Source organism: Phascolarctos cinereus, unplaced genomic scaffold (genome assembly GCF_003287225.1).
Source record: "Phascolarctos cinereus isolate Bilbo 61053 unplaced genomic scaffold, phaCin_HiC Scaffold_4;HRSCAF=312, whole genome shotgun sequence".
NCBI lineage: Eukaryota > Metazoa > Chordata > Mammalia > Diprotodontia > Phascolarctidae > Phascolarctos > Phascolarctos cinereus.
In genome coordinates, this window is record NW_027555847.1 from 212,934,176 (window position 1) to 212,959,461 (window position 25,286).

A 25,286-nucleotide genomic window follows, 5' to 3' on the forward strand; every position below is an offset into this window, starting at 1 on the left:
TAGAGTCAGGAGGACCTGAGCTTAAATCTAGCCTCAGACACTTACTAGCTGTGTAACCTTAGGCAAGTCACTTAACCTCCACTGGAAAAGGAAATGGCAAACCACTACTGTACCTTTGCCAAGAAAACCCCATGGACAAGACTGAACAACAGGTGTGGATGGATAGAATATATCCATTAGGAATCAGAAAGGCCTGAGTTTAAATCCTGCCTCTGACACTTACTAGTTATATAGTCCTGGGCAAGTCACTTTCTCAGCCTCAGTTTCTGCATCATTAAAATGGGAATAATAATAGCACCTAATTCATAGTGTCTTTGTAACAATCAAATGAGATAACATGTAAATAGTTTTGCAAAACTTAAAGTGTTATATAAATTCATTCATTCATTCATTCATTCATTCATTCATTCATTCATTCATTCATTCATTCATTTGAATGTACTCCAGGGTCCAGCCAAACTGGCTTATTTGCCATTTTTCATACTTGACAACTTACCTCTTGAAAATACTTAAAAATAATTAATTGATATTTAAGAAATATCAGCAGGCTTTTTGGCACTGCCTAGAGGGAGGAATAAGCATTATACTTAAACAAAATATCATTAGTCCTCAAAGTGTAAGGAATAAGGTCTCTCCCTCCACCATTCTCAGTGGTTCTTTATAAGTATCCACATTGTTGTCTGTGTGAAAATTTTAGATGGTGTAAACTGTTATGACATCTCCCACCTCCCACCATCCTCTATGTCTGAAATGTACTTCCTTCTCACCTGTCTTCTGCATAATGCCTTTCCTTATTCCCCAATTGCTAGTGCTCCTCAAAATTATCTTACATTTATTTTGTCCATAGTTTGTAATTTTTACATATTTGTGTTCCTCACCCCACACCTGCCAAAAAGGCATGCTCCTTGATAATATTATTTTTCTCTTTTTATCCTCTAGCACAATGCATGGCACATGGCAAGTGTCTAATAAATGCTTGTTATTTATCAATCCAGACACTGACTGTATCTGTTATCCAAGGGCCACCTGGCTAACTACAGTGAGACTCATCGTCCATGACAAAGCAGACCATTAAGTGATGAATTGTTTTGGATGTGGTGACTGAAGAAAGAAAAGATTGCACCCTTTTCCCACAACCACAGAGATGTTAACAGATATGTAGGAAAGGAGATGGATGTTAAGGATCACACACTTGAACCATCTGTAAACATTAATTTTACCAGTGGTATTTACAATGTATAAGGTGTTGATGGAGTTTGTGTGGTATTCAAGGAAGACTAGCACCTCTGGTGTGGGGGCTTGCTATGGCCTTTTCAGGGCTGCACATCCACCTTTGCCATCTACCTCTCACCCAACTCTCACCTGTGCCACCAAGAAGCTGTAGCAGCCACACCCCACTAAACTGTCTTGGCAGATGGGCTACACCAGATTGAGGGTGACTAGCAGGCCTCAAACCTATCGGTGAGTTAGAGGGGTATCTACCCCAAGCATGTGAAGACTTCTCCCAATGGAATGGGCAGATGGGAACAATTTGTTCCAACTGCCATGAAAGCAGATGAAGCAGGTGCTGTGGAGCACTTTGAGCTTGATCGAACATCAAAGACACCAAAGTCATCCACTGAATCCTGGGCCATCAGCAGTGGTCCTGACTTTTATCCTGCCACTAGATTTTCATGACTCTGGAAAAGGTACTTTATGACTTGGTGAAAATCTGCCTCAATTAAATCCAATTCACAAGCAAGTCAAGACATCACTCTGATATCATTGATCTTTTTCCAAAACAAAAGACAAACAAGGTGATGATACTTGGATAAGAAGTATATAGGAAAATGAGGCACAGTTGCTAATAGTATTGGTGGAGAGAATATCCAAGGATTCAAATTATGTTGATTTCACAACCTTGCTTTGCATTATATTTTACTAGTTGTTATATTCTTTTCTCTGGCCTCCAATTTGACATACAATAGAGGGAAAATTAGGTATGGAAGGAAAAGACTCTGAAAGCATATCTATTGTTTCTCCATTTTTGAAGAGGAGCAATGACACCATGGGGAAATGTCTTGACTCCTGAGTGATTTGGACTCCTGAGTGGGGCAGGATTGCACAAAGGCATCAGCCTTACTCTCTCTTCCAGAGTTATTGAAGTGCAGTGGCAAGACAAAAGGCAGGTTGACTAACAGTGGCCTGGGATGTAGTGAATGACCTTGAACATGTTTATAATGATAAAATGAAGCAGATCCAAGTGAATGGATATGCTGAAGAAATGTTTCACCATCCCTGATTCCCCCACAAAATACTTCATTAGAAGGAGACCTGAAACATCTGAATTATTGCTTCGACTCTCCATGACTTGGTATTGTATAGGCCAAGTTTCAGATTCTGGAGAATTTTCACTATGCAAATCTTTTTATGCATAGTACTTTTTTCCCCTCTGTAGTTTGAAATACCATCCTTGGAAAACCCACGATTATTTACATAACACAAGCTATTGTTTGAAGTGCAAAGCAGGTCAAAGTTTTGTTCCTGGAGATTAATCACTGCAGTCTAGTTTATATTATAATAATTTCATTTATTTCAATATAGTTTGTTTTCTGAATTCTCATGGGCTTCCATGTAAAAGTGACAAATCCATTTATTTCTGGTATAACAGATAATGTAATCAATGACCTTGCAAACAGGATTTCTTAAAAAAAAAACTAGAGGAAAAACAGAAACAGAAACATTTCTATTTATAATGCAGTTAACCAGCTCAGCCTGTAGCTGTGCAGTAAATCCTCCCTGGACTTGACTATAACGAACTGTTCAGGGTTCTTGTAGTGTTGGATTTTCACTTGGACCTTCATCTCTGAGAGCCTAAGAGTGGACAGAAGTTTGAACTAAGAAAACTGCATTCTAACCTCAGCAAGAGCCAGGGGACTCTGCTTTACTCTGTGCCAGCCTCACCAACACAAATCCTAAATATCAATTGCCCATAGCAATGTGCTGGGTAAGAGAGTTTGTGCCATATATATTGTTCACATTGACAGTGATGTAGCCCATTGAGGACCTCGATAATAAATACAGAGGGACAGGTCTCATTCTTTATACTTAGAGTACTATATTTTATTTAAACACAATACTTTCTAATGCTTTTCTTCTTTCTAAGGAGCCCCGAAAAGCCTATTGGTCCCTAAAGACCAGCGAATTATTTTTACATATTTTCAAGAGATGGGACAGTGTTAGAGATGGGGGGAATCAGTCAGTCAGCCAATTAGCATTTATTAAGCAATTAATTTGTGTTAGTCATTGTGTTAAGTGCTGGGGATACAAAGAAAGAAAGTAAAAAACAGTCTGCTTTGAAGGAGCTCAATCTAATGGGAGAGATGTCTTCGATTCCATTTTGCAATCATGTTATGGAGTTGTTAGGATTTATTTTGGTTTTGCTATTTTAAAAATCTTTTTACAGTAGAGCAGATTTGCTGTTGAAAAGCACACATGATGCTACAGAGAAAATAATACTACAAACATTTGTGTTTGAGCAGGAAAATATTCTGGTAGTGTTAGTTTACTGGTTTAAGTGTCAAGGACAGCACTGGTTATCAGTGTTCCTACTGGTAGGCTGCATTTTTTTTTTTTTTGGGAAAGGAAGGGTCTGCTGAGATTGTGGGAGTTTATGGGTGGGTAGGGAAAGCTGTGGATAATCCCTGCTTTCTGAAACCCAAACTAAGGGGAAAGGAGGGCTTCTCAAGATTCCTCTAGGCTAGTGGGTCTTAACCTTTTTTTTTGTGGCATGGACCCCTTCGGTAGTCTGGTGCAGTCTGTGGACCCTTTTTCAAAAGAACGTTTTAAAATGCATAAAATGCATAAAAATTAGGATTGCGGAGGAAACTAATTATATGAACATAATTAACAAAATATTCACAAAGCAAGTCCCGCAGATCCCAGGTTGAGAAACCCTGCGCAGGATACCTGACCTTCCTACACCCACGTTGTTACAGGGGGCAAAATGTCTGGGCAAAGAAGTGACACTACCAGACTTCAGGCCAAGTCCTTTTTAGAGAGGAGGAGGCAATCTGCGTGACTCTTTCCCATCCTTCCTACCCAAGTCAAACCTCTTTACCCAGCTGCTTATTCTCAGAGCTTATGCCCGTGGCTTGGGGGCTGCGTTTGAACCACCCCAAGGGGAGCTTTGCAGAGGCGAATATGGACTGAGCACCACAGGGAAGAATTCCTAGGTTTCCTCTCCCCCTCTTTCGGACGAGATGTATCCAGGGTTCCTCATCTGACTAGCTGTTTTCCTTTCATTTTTACCTAAAGATTTTAGCTTTTAGTGTTTCCCTGTTGAGAGAGGAGAGCCTTAGGGGAGTGAAGGGTAGGACTGGGGTGGGGTGGGGTGGGGTGGGGTGGGGAATAGGAGTGCAGGGAGTGGGGCAGAGAGGAACCGGGAGTCTCATCCTCTCTTGTTTTTACCTTTGGAAATAGATTTTAAGACTAGTTGCTCGTGTTTGAATGGAAGCGTCCTGGCAGTGCGGGAGATGAGATGCACCTGGGTGAAGAGTTCTGTCAAATACCATAGCTACTGGGCTGAAGCCCCCTTCTGCTTCTCTCCTCCTCCGGACCTTAGCCAGCAGGATCCAGGCTGCAGTCACTGGTCCTGCCAACCCGCTTCCCGCCCCTCCTCCCTCGCTCCCAGCATTAGCTCCAGAAAGAAGGAAACGCCGCACTCGGAGCCTCTTGAACCGGTCCCCCTACTCTCTTCCTCCGCCGCTCCGCCCCGCCCCCACCGCCCCCAGCCTGCCCTCCCTCACCATCAGTCCAACACGCGCAGCCTGGGACGCAGCCAATAAGGCCCTCCGCCCCTCCCCAGCCCCCAGCTTCGGTCTTCCCTGCTCAGCAGTGCACAGGGGGCCCAGATGACGCGCGGCCCCAGCCCGGACCAATCAGGGCTCGCCAGTGTCTGCGCCCCGCACGCCTTCCTCTAGCTTTAAGAATGGGAGAGCGCGCGCGCTGAGTCTGACAGGAGAGCATCGCTCAGCGCCCAGCAGATACAAGTCCAGCCTAGCCGCTTTCGAGAGCAAACAAGTAGCCCGCGCAGGAGTGTGAGCTTCGGAGCTTCGTCTTTTCGAGGAGTTTGTCTTCTCAGTTGGAGGGAAGGGACAAGTCGCTTGGAGGAGGGGAAGCTTAGGACCTTTTTGGTGTTTCTGGAAGATTTTGCAAAAGCCTTTACTCCAACGCGAAGTGGTGCCCTGGAGTACAGCGGGTCTGTGGCCAACTTCTTCATCTCCTTTCCCTCTCTTCCCCCGATGCTAAGCCACATCACAGTGGGCTTCCTAGAAGTTTGAGCTCCCCACTCAGTGGGATCAGGCAGGATGCTGGCGCTGCTGGCTACAGGCATAGTGTTCTTGGTGGTCTCCAGGGATGGGTGCGGGGTCGGCGTGCGGAGTCAGGAGAGCCCGGCGACGCCCGGGAGCCGTTTCGTGTGCACCTCACTGCCCCTGGACGCCACTAGCGCGGGCTGTCCACTCCCAGCAGTCCCTATTCAGGGCGGTGCGCTGACTCCGGAAGAGGAGCTCAAGGCTACCGTGTTGCAGCTGCGGGAGACCATCCTGCAGCAGAAGGAAACCATTGGCAACCAGCGGGAGACTATCCGCGAACTGACCGGCAAGCTGACCCGCTGTGAGAGTCTGGCGGGCGGTGCAGACGGCAAGTCCGCCCCTGGAGGAAGGAGTACGGCAAAACTGGAACCGGCAAGGATACCATGGGCGACCTTCCCCGAGACCCTGGCCAAGTCATTGACCAACTGAGCCGGACCATGCAGAGCCTGAAGGACAGGCTGGAAGCCCTCGAGGTATCAAGAGTTAGGGATGGGGGCGGTACCCTGCGGGATGTTAGCTAGCCTGGGCTGGGAATGTTGGAGGGAGAGAAGAGGAAGGTTCCCAGAGCTCAGCCGCGGAGCGGATGGGGAATTGGGATCTTTACCTTCCACTAGAGAGACTAGTTTCCAGGTGCTAAATCCCCCGAAGGTTTCCTATGGCCTGAGCTTGAGGGAAGGGTAGTGACGGAGCGGAGATGGAGAAAGGGCGGTGTAGGTGAGGTCCACGGCAGCGTGGATGAGATTAATTGTGTACGTGTTGGGTTATATATATAGTGCATTTGTATGTGCAGCTAACTTAGAATGCTCGTCTTGTTAACCTGCTTGTGTGACAGGGAGACAAGACACTGAAGGGAAGGAGAAAGAGGAAAAAGGGGAAAAGGGAATGGACAAGAGAAGGAAAGAGATAAAAGGGGGAGAGGTGAAAAGGGGGGAGAGAAGAGAACAAGAACGACATGGAAAAGGGAGTGGAGAGATAGGGAAAGGGAATACAGATAGGCTAATGGGGAAGAGAGATGAAGAAGGGAACGAGAGATAGGTCAAAGGGGAGTATGGGTGGGAAAAAGGATAAAGGGAGAAAGAAAGGGAAGGGAAGAAAGAGGGGAAACGAGAGACAAAGACAGAAAGACGGAAGGACACGTAGAAAAACAGAGGTTCCTAAATGAAAATAGGGCCGAACAAATTGTTATTTGTACAGTTTGGGGGCGGATCGGAGAGGGGGAAACTCTCAGTTCTTGGCTGCGGATCCGTAAATCTACTCTCGCCTCCTAGCTGCCATTCTGAAGTTACATTTGGTTCTCCAAATAGTGGTTGTGAGAAAACTCTTCTGTTTCCTCTCTGCCCCTTCCCCATTCTCTGATCCCAGAATTCCAATAGGTCAAATATTCTTCTCACTGTTCTTCTTGAAAGGAAAGAGTTAATATTCAGTTCCCTACTCTTACCGTGATAATGGGAGTATCTTGTTTTGTTTCCTAGAGACTCTAGTGCTTGAATGTCAAATGCTTTTCTTGAAAATACCAAAACAAAATATATTTTGAATTTTTTCCTGGGTTGAGGGATTTAGTATATGTTTCTGGGTTTCCTTTTTAAAAACATTCCTTGATCTCTCCTATCTGAGCCCAGACTCTCCTCTTGGTTTGTGATACTGACATGTGGAATCATATGACATTGGCATATGGTGTATCCTTTAATAGAGCAGTAGAGGGCTGGAACAGAAGTGGTAAAAAAAAAAGATATTTCAGAAATATGTGAAAATGTGTGTCTGTGTTACTTCACACACTTCACACTGTACTTACTAAAATTAAATTGGAAGGTCTTATGAATGTACCTACCATGAATGGGCTGCCAAGTCTGGTATTGCTAAGAGAAATCCAAGCAGAAAGGAAATTATCTCATTAATTTCAAAGGAAATGAATGCTAAAATGTTGTGAAATTTAACAAGTAATTTGAAGGTGTGATTCTTGATTGCTGAGGAGGGAGAGAAGTCATATCCAATCTTGTTGAAGAAATTATCCCTTAATCTTCAGAGTACTTTTGAACTTTTATGGAAGAAAAAAAGCCTTTGGTCTCTAATTTGACCTGAATTTGTCAGGGAATTTGTCTCAAGTTTGTAGGAATTGAAGTTTTCTGCATTTCAGAATAAATAGAAAATTATTGACAAAATTTCTCTATCAGCTACACATAAGGTTCAAATTACAAACAATAATTAGCATAAAATCACTTCAGAGGTTTCTGTTATAATGTCCAAATACAATAGTAATTGCAGATATTCAACACATCACTTAATGATGGTAGAGAAATCAGTACAAATAAAGATTCAGATTCTTAATAACATTTAAAATATTAATTTCCAGAACTTAAAACATTTCAAATTACAAATGTTTACTTGATGCCTATTCATCTACTTTTGTACAGTATTAGAGATTTAGGTCTGTTGTTATAATTTCTGTATTAATTTTGAGTGAGAATTTTGATTAACAGTTTAAATAGTCATTACTTCGGGGCAGCTAGGTGATGAAGTGGATAGAGCACCGGCCCTGGATTCAGGAGGACCTGAGTTCAAATCCAGCCTCAGACACATAACACTTACTAGCTGTGTGACCCTGGGCAAGTCACTTAACCCCACCTCCTAGCCAAAAAAAAAATCATTACTTCTTTTTTTATGGGGGGGCAGGGAGAGAAGGGACAATTACTCTCCTAAGAGATTGTGGTAAGCTACAACAATTGGTTAGAAGTTTACATATTTAGTGAGGGAAAACCCCCCCCCCCAACTTTTGCAAGAGATAAAGAGGTTCATGAATTTCAAATATTGTAGCAAAAAAAAAATCCTACTCTAGTAAAAGTCATTTTCAACAGAGCATAAGTAAATGATTTCCTTCCCACTGTTGGTATAATTTAATGCTTATGTTTTGGAAACTCTTCTCCCTAGTGGTTGTGCCATTGGATCTAGATTTCACAGTTTTTCTTTTGAACTGGTATAAATACTTCTTTCTCTCCCTCTCTTTCTTTCTCTTAAAGCACCAACTACATGTCAATGTGTCATATGCAGTTCTGCCTAATGACTTTCGAGAGATGCTTCAGAGGAGGCTTGGGGAGCTGGAACGCCAGCTTTTAAGCAAAGTGGCTGAACTTGAGGATGAGAAATCTTTGCTTCATAATGAGACTTCAGCTCATCGACAGAAAACAGAGACAGCATTGAATGCACTCCTGGAAAGAGTTTCTGAGCTAGAAAGAGGTAACTGTTTTTGTTTTTGCATCTCTTTCTTTCTTAGTACTTAACAGATCAATCGGTTCATACACATTAGGATTTGGAGCTTGGATATTATCATCTAATTTAGACCTTAGCGCTTATCTCACCTGACTCCTTCATTTTGCAGGTAAGGAACCTGAGTTCTAGAAAGGAGAAGTGACTTGACTAAGGCATTGTTGTGGAGTCCTTTCGGTCATGTCCAACTCCTTGTGACCCTATCTTGGGGTTTTCTTAGCAAAGATACTGAAGTAGTTTCCTATTTCCTTCTCCAGCTCATTTTTATAGATGAGGAAATAGAGACAAGCAAGGTTATATGACTTGCCCAGGGTCACTTATCTAGTAAGTGTCTGAGGCCAGATTTGAACTCAGGAAGATGAGTCTTCCTGATTCCAATCCACTTGCCACCTAGCTGCCCAAGTTAATTTTGCCTAAGTTGTTATTCTAGGAAATTGTATAGAGACAGGGAAGTTCTGAAGTCCTTGAAGGCCATCTTTGACCAACATGGTCATCTTTGTAACTTTAGGCATTCAGTAAAGATTTTTTTGAATTTATGAATGTGCTAGCTAGAATCTTTGCCACCATCTTTAGTAACTAAATTGCTCAGAATGCTGAAAATCATTTAACTTTTAAAGTTGGAGAAGATATAGCTGTCTCTCTCCAGTTAGGTGGCAAAGCAGATAGAGCACAGGGTCTGGAGTCAAGAAGATGTGAGTTCAAATCTGACATCAGATACTTACTAGCTTTATGACTCTGGGCAAGTCACTTAACCTCTACTTGCCTCAGTTTCCTCATCTGTAAAAAGGAGGGTAATAATAGAAATTACCTCCTCCTACTTCCCAGGATTGTTTTGAGGATAAAATGGGACGACCTTTGTAAAACTCTTTGTAAACCTTAAAACTCTATACAAATGCTAGCTGTAATTATTATAACAATATTATAATCATATTATTAATATATTAAATATATAATATAGTTATTACATAATTATTATAATTATACATGTGATATAATATATAATAATTATATAATGATTATATGATAATGATAATTATTATCTAACCCAACCCATACTTGAACAAAAATATCTTCTATAACATCTCTGACAAATTGATATTCTATTTTACTGTTAGGTAGCTCCAGTTATCAGGAGCCTACATCTCCTTCTTTGCTACTTCAGTTCATAATCCCTCTTCCCAATGACAGCCTTCCAGATACCTGAAGATATCTCTCATGTTCACCCCTCCTTCATCCAAGTCTTCTCTTCTGGAGGCTTAATATCCTCAATTCCTTTCAGCCAATTTTTCCTCACATGCTAGGATCCAAAGATCCCCTTACTTTCCACTTTCTCTGGGTATTCTTCAAGTTCTATCTCTCTTTCTATGTTCTCTCTCTCTCTCTTTTTAAAAGCACATTTAGCAAGTGTCTTATTTGTTAGAACAAAAGTTCTGGATTCTGGAATCTTGGGAGATTCCCAACCCTGTCCTCTGTTTTACTTGGGAGCTCTTAGGTGAATCAATAGACTTCTGTATCTTCCAGAAATGATGAACCTGTTCACACCCCCTGGCATAAGATATAATATTTGTTATCCTTCACCTGGGACAGCTAGGTGGTGCAATGGATCTCTAGAGCACTGGGCTTGGAATCAGGAAGACTATCTTCATGAGTTCAAATCCAGCCTCAAGTCACTTAACCCATTTGCTCAGTTCTTCATCTGTAAAATGATATGGAGAAGGCAATGGCAAACCACTCTAGTGTCTTTGCCAAGAAAACCCCAAATGGGGTCATGAAGAGTTGGACATGGGGCAGCTAGGCATGCAGTGGATAGAGCACCAGTCCTGGATTCAGGAAGACCAGAGTTCAAATCCAGCCTCAGACACATAACACTTACTAGCTGTGTGACCGTGGGCAAGTCACTTGAGACCCCATTGCCTAGCCAAAAAAAAAAAAGAGTTGGACATGACTGAAACTACACAATAAACATCCTTCACCATTAACATCACTGACATTGTAAACAGTGGTATAAGATGGGCCATATTCTTGGAAAGGTGAGTGTAGACATGCTTTCTACTTCTTTTTCACTAAAAGTAGAACATATGGACACATGAAATTATGGATAATATGTATTAGACTTATTGATGGCTGGTTTTAACTTTTGAAAGGGATTGGTCAATATTTGATGTGTTCTTAGCTCTTGTAACAATGATCACCCAAGATTTTCTGATTCCATGACAGTTTACAGCCTTAGGGGCATATCACTCTTTACACAATAAGCTTATTGCCCCTCCCACCAAAATGAGTGTCTATTGGATTTTTGTAGTCTCATCTTAAATGTACTAAAGCATTACTATTTAAAGAAAGTTTATGATGAAGTGAAGTGACAACTTACCTCCTAATTTATCTTTTGTGTGATTCAGAATTTCCAATGAGTTTTCTCAAAATGAAGTATGCCTGTATAAAAAAGCTTAAACTACCTGTCTTCCAATAAATGAAAATTTTACTTTATTTAGAAATGTCTAGTTGAGAATAAAAGGGTTTAGAAAATGAACTCTGATAATAATAATGACCAAGGAGAATGACCCCTAGAGAAAGAGTTAAGAAAATGCACTTTCCCTCATCTCTCTTCTTATGCAGAGGTAGGAGACTGAGTGCAAAATACTGCATTTCCTGTGAGGCTTGATTGATATGGCTGGTTTTGTTTTGCTGAATTACTTTTTCTTTTTTCATTCTTTGTTACAAGGGATGGCATACTAGGTAGGGGAATGAGGAAGGAAAGATTCAGAAAAGAAAGTGATGTAAAAACCAAAAGATGCCAATAAATTTTTTTTTGGAAATAATATAAGAATAACAAAAAGAAAATAAAGGAAGTTTAAGGGGAGATGACGATAGTGTAAAAGTAATGATAAGACACAATTCATAAAAGAAGACAAAGGGGTATACGGGAGCCATAAGAGGAGAGTAAGTAGTTTGTTGGAAAAGCCCCGGTGGGGAGACCAGGAATTCAGGCAAGTATTCTATCATATCTTCTGTTTTGGCATAAATTATTAGTTCAACTGAGGTCAGAGTGTTGTGTTTTGTTTTTTGACCTGACATACCCATATACATGCCCATCTTTTTCTACCTTTCTATCTTCCTACCCTATAGAATTGCCTGGATAGAGAATATGCCACCCCCCTACCCCAATGACAACAAAACCCAAAAAACAACAACCCATGGTGAGAGATCCCAAAGCAATCAAGCACTTAAGTTCCCAGAGAGTCTAATCAAACTAATTTCTCTTCGCTGGAACTCCTGCTCCATCTGTGACAACATTTAGGGCAAACTGAGTACAGGATCCTCTGTGGAGAGAGCCTGGAGCCACAGATGTGACTAAATCGTTTTCTCTCTGTTCCCCTTTCCTTCTGTCTGCTGGCCACCTGCAGCTTCTGATGTATCTGGCTGACCTTTTAATTTCTTAATTGGCCTTCAGTAGATTTCTTTTGGACTCATAAGATTATTGTAGTTACATAAAAGGTACTGGCTATCATATTATTCATAACACCCCACCCCTAGCTGCTCCCAGCTCTAATTAAGCCTGTTGTCACTAAATTACTGATATTTCAGATGGTGAGTCTTATTAAATTAGGCAGTCTACCCACCCGCTAGGGCAGGAAGAATAATTTCTTTTTACTAGATGGCAATATCTTCGTTAAGAACATAATCATTTGCCCTTTGCTGCTAAAAAACAATCTAAGGGTTACATGGAATTAGAGAATATTGGTTCTGTGGGGGACCCTTCCCCCTTAAAAATGATAGGAGTAGGAGTAGACCTGTGATTTCTTTGACACAGGCAACTCCAAGGTGAGGAAACTCCTTTTACTGAGGCAAGTGAGCACCTTCTCTGTAACTTAGAGAGCTTCCTAGAGTTCTGAGATTAAGTGACTCATTCAGGGTCACACAACTCACATGGACCTGAAGGCAAACTTGAACCCAGGTTTTCCTGACTCAGGTCAGCTCAGAGAGCAGCTCTCTATCCACCATGTTAAAAAAAAAGTGTAATATACACACACACACACACACACACACACACACACACACACACACACACACACACACATATATATATACATATATACATATATATACACATATATACATATATATGTGTGTATATATATACACATATATATGTGTATATATGTATATATACACATATATACATACACACACATGCACATGTTATATACACACATATACATAAAATATATAAAACACACTGACATGTACATATGTGTATATTTAAAATTTAAGGCAATTAGGCGATGTAGTGAATAGAGTACTGGCCTATTGCCAGGAAACCCCGAGTTCAAATTTGACCTTTGATACTAGCTGTTTGACCTTGTACGAGATAACCTCTGCCTCAGTTTTCTCAATTGTAAAATGAGCATAATAATAATAATACCCACTTCCCAAGGTTGTTGTGAGGATCAAATAAGTTAATATTTATAAAGCACATAGGATAATACCCGGTAACTTGTAGGTGTTTAATAAATGCTTTTTTCCTTCTTCTCTTCATCTAAATCAAGAAATCAAGGTTGTCTGTTCTACTTTTTTCAGTCTTGTCTTAAACTAGCTTGGGGGAAAGTTACATCTTATTTCTCTGCCTGGATTTTTTTCACCTATAAAATCAAGTCAACACTCTCTATCTTGTCAAGGGCTTAGCAATATTTTGTGCCAAAAAAAAATGACTTGTGTAGGGATGTACCTCGCTTTAGGAAAAAGAGAAGGTGGTTCATTTATTTAACAAACATTGCTCGAGTGCCTACCATGTGCAAAGTCCTGATTCTTATATTGCTAAAGGCTTCTTTTGAGCAAGAACCAACCCTCCTGCTCTTGAGTGCTTGTTTACAGATCACTCAGTCTTCAGCAGGGTTTGGCAGCAGCTCAGATAGCAGGAGATGTTCCAATTTAGATCAATTAAAAGTGAAGATCATCTCCAAAAGGGTGATGTAAGTCAGTGGGGGAAAGAAGCCATTCTCCAAAATTCAGTTGATCTGTAAATTTCGGGAACATTGCTGTTACCTAAAGGCAGACTGACTTGTCTTATGGAACCCTAGTATCAATCAATTAATAAACATTTATTAAGTACCTACTATGTGACAGGCATATGGGGCAGGTACAATGGATACAGTGCCAGGCCTGGAGTTAGGAAGACTCATCTTCTTGAGTTCAAATCTGGCCTCAGACACTTACTAGCTGTGTGACTCTGGGCAAGTCATTTCACCCTGTTTGCCTCAGTTTCCTCATCTGTAAAATGAACTGGAGAAGGAAATGGCAAAATACTCCAGTATCTTTGCCAAGAAAACTCCAAATGGGTTCATGAATAGTCGAAAACAACTAAATAAGGATGTGCCAGGCACAGTGCTAGGCACAAAGGATCATAGATTTAGAACTGTTCTAAGTCTGTTTCCTTTTTGTTGGACCATTAGGATATAATGTATCAAAGTTTACTTAGTTGTGTAAGCTTCTCTCACAGCCCTATTCAGAAAATTATTGCTTAAGTACCTGGGTGGAGCCCCAGGAACTAGCAGCTGTTAGTATCTTCACCAAAGAATAGTTTATTCACTAAGCAACATCTGTACACCATCTCCTCTCACCCCAATGCCCAGGAAAGTTACACTTTTGGAACAAAAACTCATGAACTCTTAATCTTGTTAATTTGGAATTTGTGATAACTGGTTAGAGAGGTTATGCTTTCTTTTTTCTTTTTCTTAGAAAAAAAGAGAATTTGGTAAATAATTTAAAACAAAATTACAGTGTAAATAAGCAGCTTAAGATAAAACTATTTTTGAAACATTTTATTGATACCTTTTGTTTCTTTGTCTTTATTCCCAAATAAACTTACCCTTCCTCTACCCAGTGAGTCATCTTCCTGTGTGACAAAGGAATAAAAAAGAAGAGGGAAAAAATCAGTTTGGCAAAACTAGTCAATATACCTACTAAATCTGATGGTGTAAGCAACATTCTACTCCTATAACCTACCACATCTGCAAAGAAGTGAGTGAGGTACCATGGGACCCAGCTATACTCCTCCTCTTCTGATGATTACACAGAGTTCAGATGAAAGCAACCAGTTTTCCAATATTTTTCAAGCAGCTAGGTGGTGCAGTAGATAGAGTACTGGGAATGGAGTTAGGAAGAAGTGTGTTCAAATCCTGTCTCCGACATTTAGCTGTGTGGCAATGGGCAAATCACTTAGCCTCTATTTGCCTTACTTTCTTCATGTACAAGATGGGCATAATCATGGCACCTACCTCCCAGGGTTGTTGTGAAGGTCCAACGAGATGATAATCTAGAGTACTTAACACAATGCCTGACACACAGTAAGTGATGTACAAACATTAGCTAGTATTACTATTGAAGAAGCACTAGTTTATAGAAACCCTAGAGAATCAGATAATTTTACACTTGAGGGGGTCTTTAAAGATCATCTCCTGCAGTGCTTTTATTTTATAGATGAGGAAACTGAGACCCAGAGAAGAGTCATCTGCTTTGCTCAACCAAGATAACACAGCTAGTTAATAGCAGAGTAGGGACTAACACCTAGTGAATGTTCCATGTGGTAATCATTTATACCTGTATGGTGTAAGCTTTCATGCCCATTATTTTCTTTGATCTTCAATGAAATCCATCCTAGATGCTGATATTTCTGTTTATGGGTGGAGAAGTTGAGGCAGTGACCTGGTGAAATTAACTTGGGAGGAGGCTTTGTAGATATTATTCTCACCTGAGCAAGAAAGTAAATCTTTAATGTCTTTTGATTGGCAAGCTTTCTTTGACAGTGTGGTTTCTTTCTGTCCTTGAAAGTAATATTACTTTTTATAGATATTTTAAGAAGTAGTTTCCCAACCTCTAATTCAGACTGGCCTTCTCCCTCATTTAGTCCAAAGTATAGCAAAATCTCACAGCCCAGGGAACTTTTCACTAAACTGCTATGATAGTGTCTTCTTACATTTTTACAGTGCTCTGTAAGCTTTTGCATTCATTAACTCAATTAGCTGGAACTCTCAGTTAACTGGAAACTTCTCCTCCCTACCCCTTCTTTTAGAGCAAAAAGGGCTAAGTGCCTATTCATGATTTATTTTATTTATTTACTTATATTTGAATAAATGTTATTGATTTTTTTTGCTAGGCTAAATGACTTTATTTCCTTTAACTAATCCTAAGAATTGTTCTTATAATGGCTTCCAGTCCTCATGGCATCTTGGTCATCCTCTGGACACACTGTGGTTGTGAATAAATCTTTTAAAAGGTGTCACTCAGGATGGAATGTGATCCTCCAGATGTGGTCTGACTAGTTAAGAGAAGAATGATTCACTCACCTCACTTGTTCCACACACTCAACTTCTATCAATTCAGTTCCATATCTTACAAACCAGAGTGATTGAGAAATGAACTGTGTAAACTATGCTGTGAACTGAAAAGGTATCTTCCTTTTTCTACAACTCTAGGTAACAGTGCATTTAAGTCACCTGATGCGTTTAAAGTATCTCTTCCTCTTCGCACGAATTACTTATATGGAAAGATTAAGAAGACCCTCCCTGAACTGTATGCCTTTACCATATGCTTGTGGCTGAGGTCCAGTGCTTCCCCAGGCATTGGGACTCCATTTTCCTATGCTGTTTCTGGCCAGGCCAACGAGATTGTGCTAATTGAATGGGGCAATAATCCAATTGAATTGCTAATTAATGACAAGGTAAGACCTACTTATGATTTATTTTTATGTGCAATACAAGTAAAAGTTCATTCTGTGATGATAGAATATGTCTAAAATAAAACTTAAAAAGCATGAAACACATGTAAACTATCACAATAAGGAAGGGAAAAATAGCATTGTTAGAACAGTCCTATAGCTGGGCGTTCATCCATACCACCGTGCTAATAATCACCCAAAGCATCTCAGCCAAAACATGTTTATCCCAGCTTTCTCGCCTATCATGTTCAGAGGCCCTAGGTTCAAATCCCACCTTTGATGCTTGCTACCTTGTACAAGTCACTTTAAAACTCCCTAGGCCTCAGTTTTATCATCCGAAAAATGAGGAAGTTAGACTAAGTAGCTTGTAAGATTCCTTTCAGCCCTAGATCCTATGTAATAATAACAATGACAACTTTTGTCTCCTATCTACAAAAAAAGAAGTTACCAACCCGCTTTGGACAAAGCTGTTTTTATTCCATTAATGGAAATGAGTTTGCTCCATGTTCTCTCCCCTCTCTCTCCTCCACTTCACCTTTCTTCCTTTCCTCCATCCTAACTGTCTGTCTGACTAAAGTTAAGGTTACAGTCTGAAGACACAAAATAGAGCAAAGCTAACTGGCCTACATGGGAATGAAATCCCCAGTGCAGGTTCTTAACCAACTGAGCTAATCAGCCATAACAGTAATAGCTTGCATCAGGCTAGTGGTCTTCTCTGTTTACAAACTCTTGCTTGCCCTAGATTAGAAAAACTTAGCTCATTCTACACTGATCTATTTGGGTACATGTATGTGTATACACATAAAAATGACATAACGATTTCTATGTTGATTCATTATAGGAATAAATCTGACCTTGCATGTAATGTCAGATAGACTCTGAGAGCTGTCTTCTTAGTCAAGAAGCATTTATCAAGTGCTTACTGTGTGCTAGGCACTGTGTTAAGTGCTAAAGATACAAAGAAAGGCAAAAAAAAAATAGTCCCTGTTCTCAAGGAGTGTTCATTCTAACAGGGGATGCAGCACATAAATAATGAGTTACATAGAAGGTATGTACTGCGTAAATGGCATCTCAGCAGTGTAGGGTAGATGATGGTGATGGTGGTAGAGGACTGAGAAGGGCCTCCTGTGGAAGATGGGATTTGAGCTGAGCTGAAGAAGCTGGGAAAACTAGAGTGAGGTCACTAGTTCTTTGATTCAGGTAGAATTCATCCATTAGGTCCAGTCAACTCCTTAGAATACTAAGGCTCTTTGGAATGGAAGTAATTTTTGACTCTGCTTATTGTCTTACCTGAGCAATTTTGTGTGTTCTTGTGTGGAAGTGCATTTCCTTAAGTCTGAGATGTTATAGAATCTTTCCAATGTTATAGAATCTTTCCACTGTGTTCATTATTTCACAAGGCACCTTCTGGAGCAAGATATTAATTGTTTTCAAAATAACATCATTGGGTGCATTCAAATTCACAGTAGGACACAGGACCTTGTTTTCTTCTCAGTGTAGTCCTCTTGTAAACACCTAATCCCTGGGAGGATAGCACCTGAGGGTTGCTAGGAGACATACAGTAGCATTCAGATGCTTCATGGTCATGTTTGCTTGTTAAGAATAATTACAAAGATCCCTTGCTAATGTGTTTTATGGGTTGGAATTTACTTCCTTGAGTTAATTAGAGTTTAAAATCTCTACTTCCTCCCCTTAATTTAAAGGCCTTTTAGTCCATTACACCAATCATTTGTGCAGAAGGACCTTCAATATTTATTGTTTGCACACCCAGTTAGTTAGCTGTCTTTTCATTTGGAGCCTAAGATATAGTGCCAAGATATGGAACTCATAGGCAAGCTAGGGGATTCAGGCCAATGTTAGTAAAAAAAATTTTTTTTGGAACATTGAATACAGGGAAATTGTAAAAAGGAAACTGCTAGCAATTTTTGTAATGAATTTTACTAGAAAGGATGGCTTACTTAGAAAGGCCTAGTCAATGGCTCATGCCAAGTAAAATGACAGTCTTCTCTGGGCAGGCCATGCTTACTTTGGAGAGAGTATATCCTATCCACCATATACATCTCTACTCTCTTTCCTATAAGATAGAAAAGTGTTGTAAGTTTTGGGTCAGAAATCAAGGTGTCTAGAGGGAATCCTTAACGCTACCTTATATTTTTACATTGCTCTACCCTCTTAATATTCTTCAAGGTATAAGTTCATATTTTTTCCCTTGAAGCATTGCCTGTGAGGTGGATAGGGCAGACATTATTTCCATTTTTTGGATGAGGCAACCCAGACTCAAATGAGTCAAGTGATGTCTAAGCTGACACAGCTGGTTATTGGCAGAGTTAGTGCTAGAATCCAGAACTCTTGACTCCTGACCAGTGTGCTTTTTATGCCTAGCCTATATTCTTTCTTATTTGTCCTTCCTCATCTCCCTTGACCTCTTTTGAATCATAGTTGTATTGTAGACTCAGAACAGGACAGACATTATCGCAGATAAGACTTGATCAGTGTTCTACTCTTTAATCCTCTTTCTCTTCTTTTGTTTTTGTACAGGTGGCTCAGCTTCCTCTGTTCGTTAGTGATGGAAAGTGGCATCATATCTGTGTCACCTGGACTACGAGGGATGGGATGTGGGAAGCCTTTCAGGATGGAGAGAAACTTGGCACTGGGGAAAATCTTGCTCCTTGGCACCCAATTAAGCCTGGGGGAGTTCTGATTCTTGGACAAGAACAGGTGAGTGTAGACAGGAGCATTTCTTTCCTGAGGCAAAGATGTTGAACAAGGGAAATTAGGAATTCAGCTATAGTTATTATTATTTCAAGCTCTCAGTAACATGTCAGGGGTTGTGTTGATGGTGGCCTGTCATTTCTTCTATTTTAATCTCCAGGGAACCTGGGTATAATTGACATTTAGCATGCTATGAGGATCTCATTAAACACTCAGTGCATTAAAAGATAAAAAGTGTAAATACTTTAATAGCAAAATAAACTTTTGATGTTAATGATATTTCTACCTAAGTTGTGCCAAATGTCTTGCATTTGGCACATTTTCAATGGCATGTCACTATAAAATGCCTCTACAGGAGCAGAATAATTGAATTGGTCGAATTTAAAGGCATCTAAAAATTAGTCCAGTTTGGCACTTGGGTCAAATTTCTTTTTTGATGTGTTGTTACTTGTTCTTTGAAACTATTTTTTTGTTTCCTGCAATATAGTGAAATCTAGTATAATCTCTCTGGTTTTGTGTCCTAATATTAGTGGAAAATTATAATTTTTTTCTTTTAAAAAAAGACATATGTATGCTTCACATTTGTTGGGGGGTTTTTTAAAATTAAGATTTTTTTTTTTCAATTAACAAGAGTTTATTTTCTCTCCTAATTTCTTTCCCTTACTGGAAAAAAGAAAAAAGAAAAACAAAATTCTTGTAATAAATATACAAATCAAGCAAAACAAATCCCAATATTCGCCATGCCCAGAATATAGGTTGCATTTTAACACCCGGAGTCCATCACTTTTCTATCAGAAGATAGGTAGCATGCTGTTTACTGGTCCTATAGGATTGTAGTTCATTATTATATTCATCAGAGATCTTAAGTCTTTCAAAGCTGTTTCTCTTTATGATTCTATCTTTCTATAGCATGTACTTCACACATTTGGGGTTTAGGAGCCCCACAGAGATTCTTTTCATGTCATAAAACTAATACCCACAATAGCCTGCTAACAATTTTCCCAGCCTTCAGTCTCACCACACTCCCCATTTTACTTCTGAATCCATCTTGCACCCACTGTCAGAAAACCTCTTAAAATACCACTCTTATCATTTCTCTCCTTACTCAGAAATATCTAATAGCTTCATGCCTACAGGGGCAAGTTCAAGCAACTTAGGTTGATGGTTGAAGATATTCCATTATTTTCTCTTACTCTTCCTATCCAATTTTGTCTCCTACTGCTTTCTAATGAAAACACTCTGCTTTAACCAGATCTGTCTCCCTGTTGCCCCCTAAACATATGTCCATTAGACTGTTTATCCTGCTTCTTCTTTTGCATATGCAAATTCTACTGCTCTTTCAATGTGGTGGTCAATGTCCATATCCTTCGGAGGATGGCTGCTCTGCTTCCCTCTTTCCCTCTTTGAATGTCTCTAGCACAAACTGTTGACACATCTCATTCTAATACTAAGATAGTCCCCTCAAGGGACTTACAGTCTAATGAGAGAGGAAACATATGAAGGGGAGTGGTGGCCAGGGATGGGCATTTCACTATTCATTCTATCTGTGAATATTCCATTCAGTGGAGTGACTTGATTATAGTTCATGAGTTCAGAACTGTGGGGATGGAGAAAGGAAGAGGAAGGGGTAGTACAGAGCCAAGAGCCATATCATATAAGGTAGACTATCATTGAAGAAGGGAGATATCAGTAGACTTGTTATAGAAGGCTTAACAAAGAAGGTTGGACGTAAGCTGAACTGGGTTGATTAATTCACTGACAATTGCCCTGAAAATTATGGCAATAACTAATCTCATCATACTCAGAATTTTTATCTTGAAAAACGTGTTATAGATGAATATATGTATATATGCATATATGCACACACACATACACACACACACACACACACACACACACACATATATATATATATATATAAACATATATGTATGTGTATACACACACACATACCACTTTTCAACAACCCCAGAATACTTGCTTGTAACAAAATTTAGTTGCAAAACACAGACCAACATATTGCCCATGTCCTTTCTGTCAAGAAGGGGAAAGCACACTTTATTGCCAGTCCTCTGAAGTCAAGATAGGTGACTACATTGATTAGGGTCCTGATGTCTTTCATTGTGGCTTTTCTTTTTCATTGTTGATGTCATTGTATGAACGTTCTCCTGGTTCTGCTCACTTTTCATTGCATTCATTCATGCAAGTCTTCTTGAGTTTCTCTGAATTCTTTCTAATGGCGCTTCTTACTGTGCAACAGCAGTATAATATATTATTATGCCACAATTTATTCAGCTATTCCCCAACTGATGGTTAGCTTTCCTTTTTTAAATGCCTCAGATCAAGGGAAAGTTCGGCCTTACAGGGAGGCAGCATCGTACATTGTCTAGGATGATTGTCCGACTGTATTTCTACCAATACTCGTGTAAGAGTTTGCTTTGGCTGGATATACCTGGCTTGATCACAGAAATACACAATGCAGGGCTGATGAATTGTGACAAACATCAGCAGATGTGCTTCTGGAATCTGTTTGTACTTTACTTGCCTAGTGACATTCATTTTTTCAGGGCCATTAGCACTTACATGAGCTGCTTTTTGTATTTGTTTTTTGGTTAAAAGCTATTTGGAATGAGATATGAGTTAGATGACCTTGGAAGGCATTAGCTAAAGCTGTGGCAGGAACAGCTCTAATCTCACGAGCTTTATATATATTTTTTTCCAGTGAAGTATGCTGCACATATATCTTAACATGTTATGTATTCAGAGATGTGTTTGTGCCATTGTTAGGAGCTCCTCTTGTCCCTGGAACTAGATCTTGAGTTTTGACAAGTCATTTTTAATGGTGTTAAAGAAAGTCATCCTGGTGTCAAGGGAAGAGTACTGCCCTGGGAATTAGGAAACCTTAGTTCTAATAATGGCTCTGTGACTTGCCGGCTGTGTGATCCCAGGCAAGTTGCTTTGCTTTGGTTTTCTAGCTGTCAGTTGCCTCATCTATTAAATGAGGACGTTGGATTCTATGATGTTTACTAGATTGTAAACTCCATAAGGGCAGGGGCCCATGTCTTATTTATACTTCATATCTCTTCCTGGCACGGACCTTTGTATCCAATAGGTCTTTAACAAACATTTGTTAAATTTAATTTGTTGAATCTCTAAGGCTTCTTCTTGTTCTTCATTGAATTTCAACTTTTTCAAAGACAAAACAAAGACAAAGCAATCCCCACTCCAAAACACCAATGAAACAGTGGGGCTCTTGTTTTGGATCTGGACTGAATACAGAGATGTTTGTGTAAAGATCCCTTGTTTCTTTCAGTACTCAGCTCAGAAATCACCTTTGACTATGAAACCTTCACTGATTCCCCCAGGCTCCTGTTTGGTTGGGTGCATTAATCAATATTTATCAAATGCTAACTTTAAGACATAGTTGATGCCTTAAAGGAACTTACAATCTCTTTGTGAACATGGTAATCCTAAGGAAAAACTGGTCAGATTGATTGTTTGGCATTGTGTGGAATAAACAACTATAGCAGCTGGTTAAGTGAGGCTTTTTTGTGTGTGTGTGTGTGTGTGTGTGTGTGTACAACTGATTTTTTAATTTGCATAGACCCCATCTCAACCCTAAGGTAGAGCAGGGACTAGAAGGGATGCCACATTTGGATTATGAGTATGTGAATAATAATGATAGTTACACACTCCCACCCCCACACACACCCTATATGTGTACTTTACATATATTATCTTATTTGATCCTTACAACGATCCCATTTTACAGATGAGGGCAATGAGGTTGAGAAAGGTTAAATCACTTGCAGAAAAATTAGAATTTAGGTTTTCCTTATTCCAAGCCTAGCACTCTATCCACTTAGCCACTTATCTGTCAGCCAACACGTTAGAAGAAGCTGTCTTTTCTTTTTCAATCTCTTCCTTTCTTTTCCTTCCTTCCTTTTCTCTTTCTTTCTTTCTTTCTTTCTTTCTTTCTTTCTTTCTTTCTTTCTTTCTTTCTTTCTTCTTTCTTCTTTCTTTCTTTCTTTCTTTCCTTCTTTCTTTCTTTCTTTTTCCTTCTTTCCTTCTTTCCTTCTTTCCTTCTTTCCTTCTTTCTTTCCTTCTTTCTTTCTTTCCTTCTTTCTTTCTTTCCTTCTTTCTTTCCTCCATACTCCCTTCTTTTATTCCTTTTTTCATCTATCTATCTATCTATCTATCTATCTATCTATCTATCTATCTATCTTCTTTGGAGAGGAAGCACAATTTTAGAAAGAACACTAAAATGAGAGTCAGGAGAACTGGATTCTAACCTCTGCTCTGCTTATAGCTAGCTTTTATCTTGCTGATCCTCATTTCTTCATTTGTGAAAACGTGAGGGGATTGGCCTGTGGGAGCTTTGAGGTCCCTTCCAGATCTCCAGTTCTTCTTCGTCTGAAGCAGCAGGCAAAGAAATGTGAATTAAAATTAAGAGAAAGAAGGAATGATATTCCAAGGTTCTGCTACTGACACTTCCTCAGCTCAAGACTCTTCCCAAGAAGTAGTTTGCATAGTAGACAAAAATTTTGTTGCTTTTTTTCTTTTTTAAAAATGCAAACAGAACCTATCCTAACCATAATCCAATGTTTTATTTTCAAAGGATACCGTGGGTGGAAGATTTGATGCTACTCAAGCCTTTGTTGGAGAATTAAGTCAGTTTAATATATGGGATCGGGTCTTAAAAGCTCAAGAAATCATGAATATTGCTAACTGCTCCACCAACATGCCAGGCAATATCATTCCCTGGGTCGATAACAATGTGGATGTATTTGGAGGTGCAACCAAATGGCCCGTGGAGACTTGTGAAGAGCGTTTGCTCGATTTATAGCTACCATCATTCTCCACTGAAGTGTCCTAGTTTTTCGAGACAATCTCTTTTGAGGTTTGGTGGGCACTTATTTCCCCAGATGAAGTTCGTTCAAACCTCTCTGAAGTGTGCTGAGTGCAAACTGAGTTCATAGTTGTTGATATGAAACTTTCAGGAGAAAGGAAATACCTCTAAGGCCATATCATAGCATCTTTCGTCTACTTTACCTAATTCATTAGCAAGAATCAAACACCTTTCTTGCCAAGATAGTATATTGTTGATCTTCGGCGGGGGGGGGGGGGGGGGAGAGTCACAAGTAATCATCTTCTGCCATAAGTGACTAAACTGCCCATTTAATAAAAGTATGTGGAGCCAAGAGTCATTAAGCACCTCAGAGGTTTGTAAGAGCCAATATAAATGCTAGTGAAGTCTTTCCTGCCCTGTTCCAGCCCTAATCCTTTATGTGTTATGTGCAGTACTTTTTATATGTCCTTTGAAAAGACTGTGTCACCCTTGGCTGCAGCTACCATTCTCTTTCATGTCAAATGCTTCAGCATCGCAGCAAACTGTCTCCTGTATTGCAAAGATTTTTTCTTTATATTTTTGTGTATTTTAAGTTAGATTTGTGAAACTACAAAGCCTGGCAGAAAGAGTCAGATGTATCTGCCCTGGTTAACCAGGAACTGCTGGAGATGGGCGAGAAGTCCATGAATACAGGCAGTAAGCAGATAGAGTGTTCTCAATGCTGGAAGCTAAGTAGTATGTGCGGACCTTGAAATGTAAAGCTTTGCTCCTGATTGCCTCTGATGCTGTCATCTGCTTTTCATACAAAACACTTTCCAAGTGAATCATCATTTGGTTTGGCTTTGAAAAGCCTTTTTCTGAGCCAGTACCAAAGTTCAGTTTTAGCTCTTACAACCAATCAATATGTTTCTTGCCAACAGTACAAAGAAGTAGCCATTTTAAAGCCTCTTAGTGTGGATTGTTCTCTTCCCACCAAAATAGGTGTGCTTGTTTCTAATTCATGTTTATTTCTGTAAGGATTTGACAATTTCCACACAAAGTATTTTTTTCCCAGCACTTTTGCAGAAATGGTTGTCATTTGGTTGGTGATTGCAGACTGCTTAATGTACCAGACAAAGCTAATATTTTATTCTAAAGATAAAGTAACTAAATGGGAAAAATTTATAAAGCTAAATATTATATATTTTATTTTTCATAAATGTTTGAAGTGTAAATCTGTGAAAATTCCATTTGTAAAATAAAGTTGACATATTCCCATTCAAACATATTATGCTATAAGAATTTTTCTTATGCCAACATTTTAATTAAAAATGCACTGGAAGACTGCTTCTGTATTTATTTTCCACATGGGCCATGCACTGACTTTTTCATAATCTCTGGGAGCAGACTATAGTCT

At 39.7% G+C, this 25,286-nt stretch overlaps 1 protein-coding gene across 1 annotated transcript; it reads left to right on the forward strand.

Moving 5' to 3' along the window:
- The first annotated feature begins 4,846 nt into the window (after window positions 1–4,846).
- Window positions 4,847–25,216, forward strand: NPTX2 (neuronal pentraxin 2). Its single transcript, XM_020965407.2, is given in 6 exon segments — window positions 4,847–5,688; window positions 5,691–5,827; window positions 8,369–8,585; window positions 16,088–16,332; window positions 18,868–19,047; window positions 23,660–25,216. Coding segments are annotated over 6 exon segments (1,347 nt in total). The 5' UTR covers window positions 4,847–5,348; the 3' UTR covers window positions 23,888–25,216.
- Window positions 25,217–25,286: the final 70 nt, after the last annotated feature.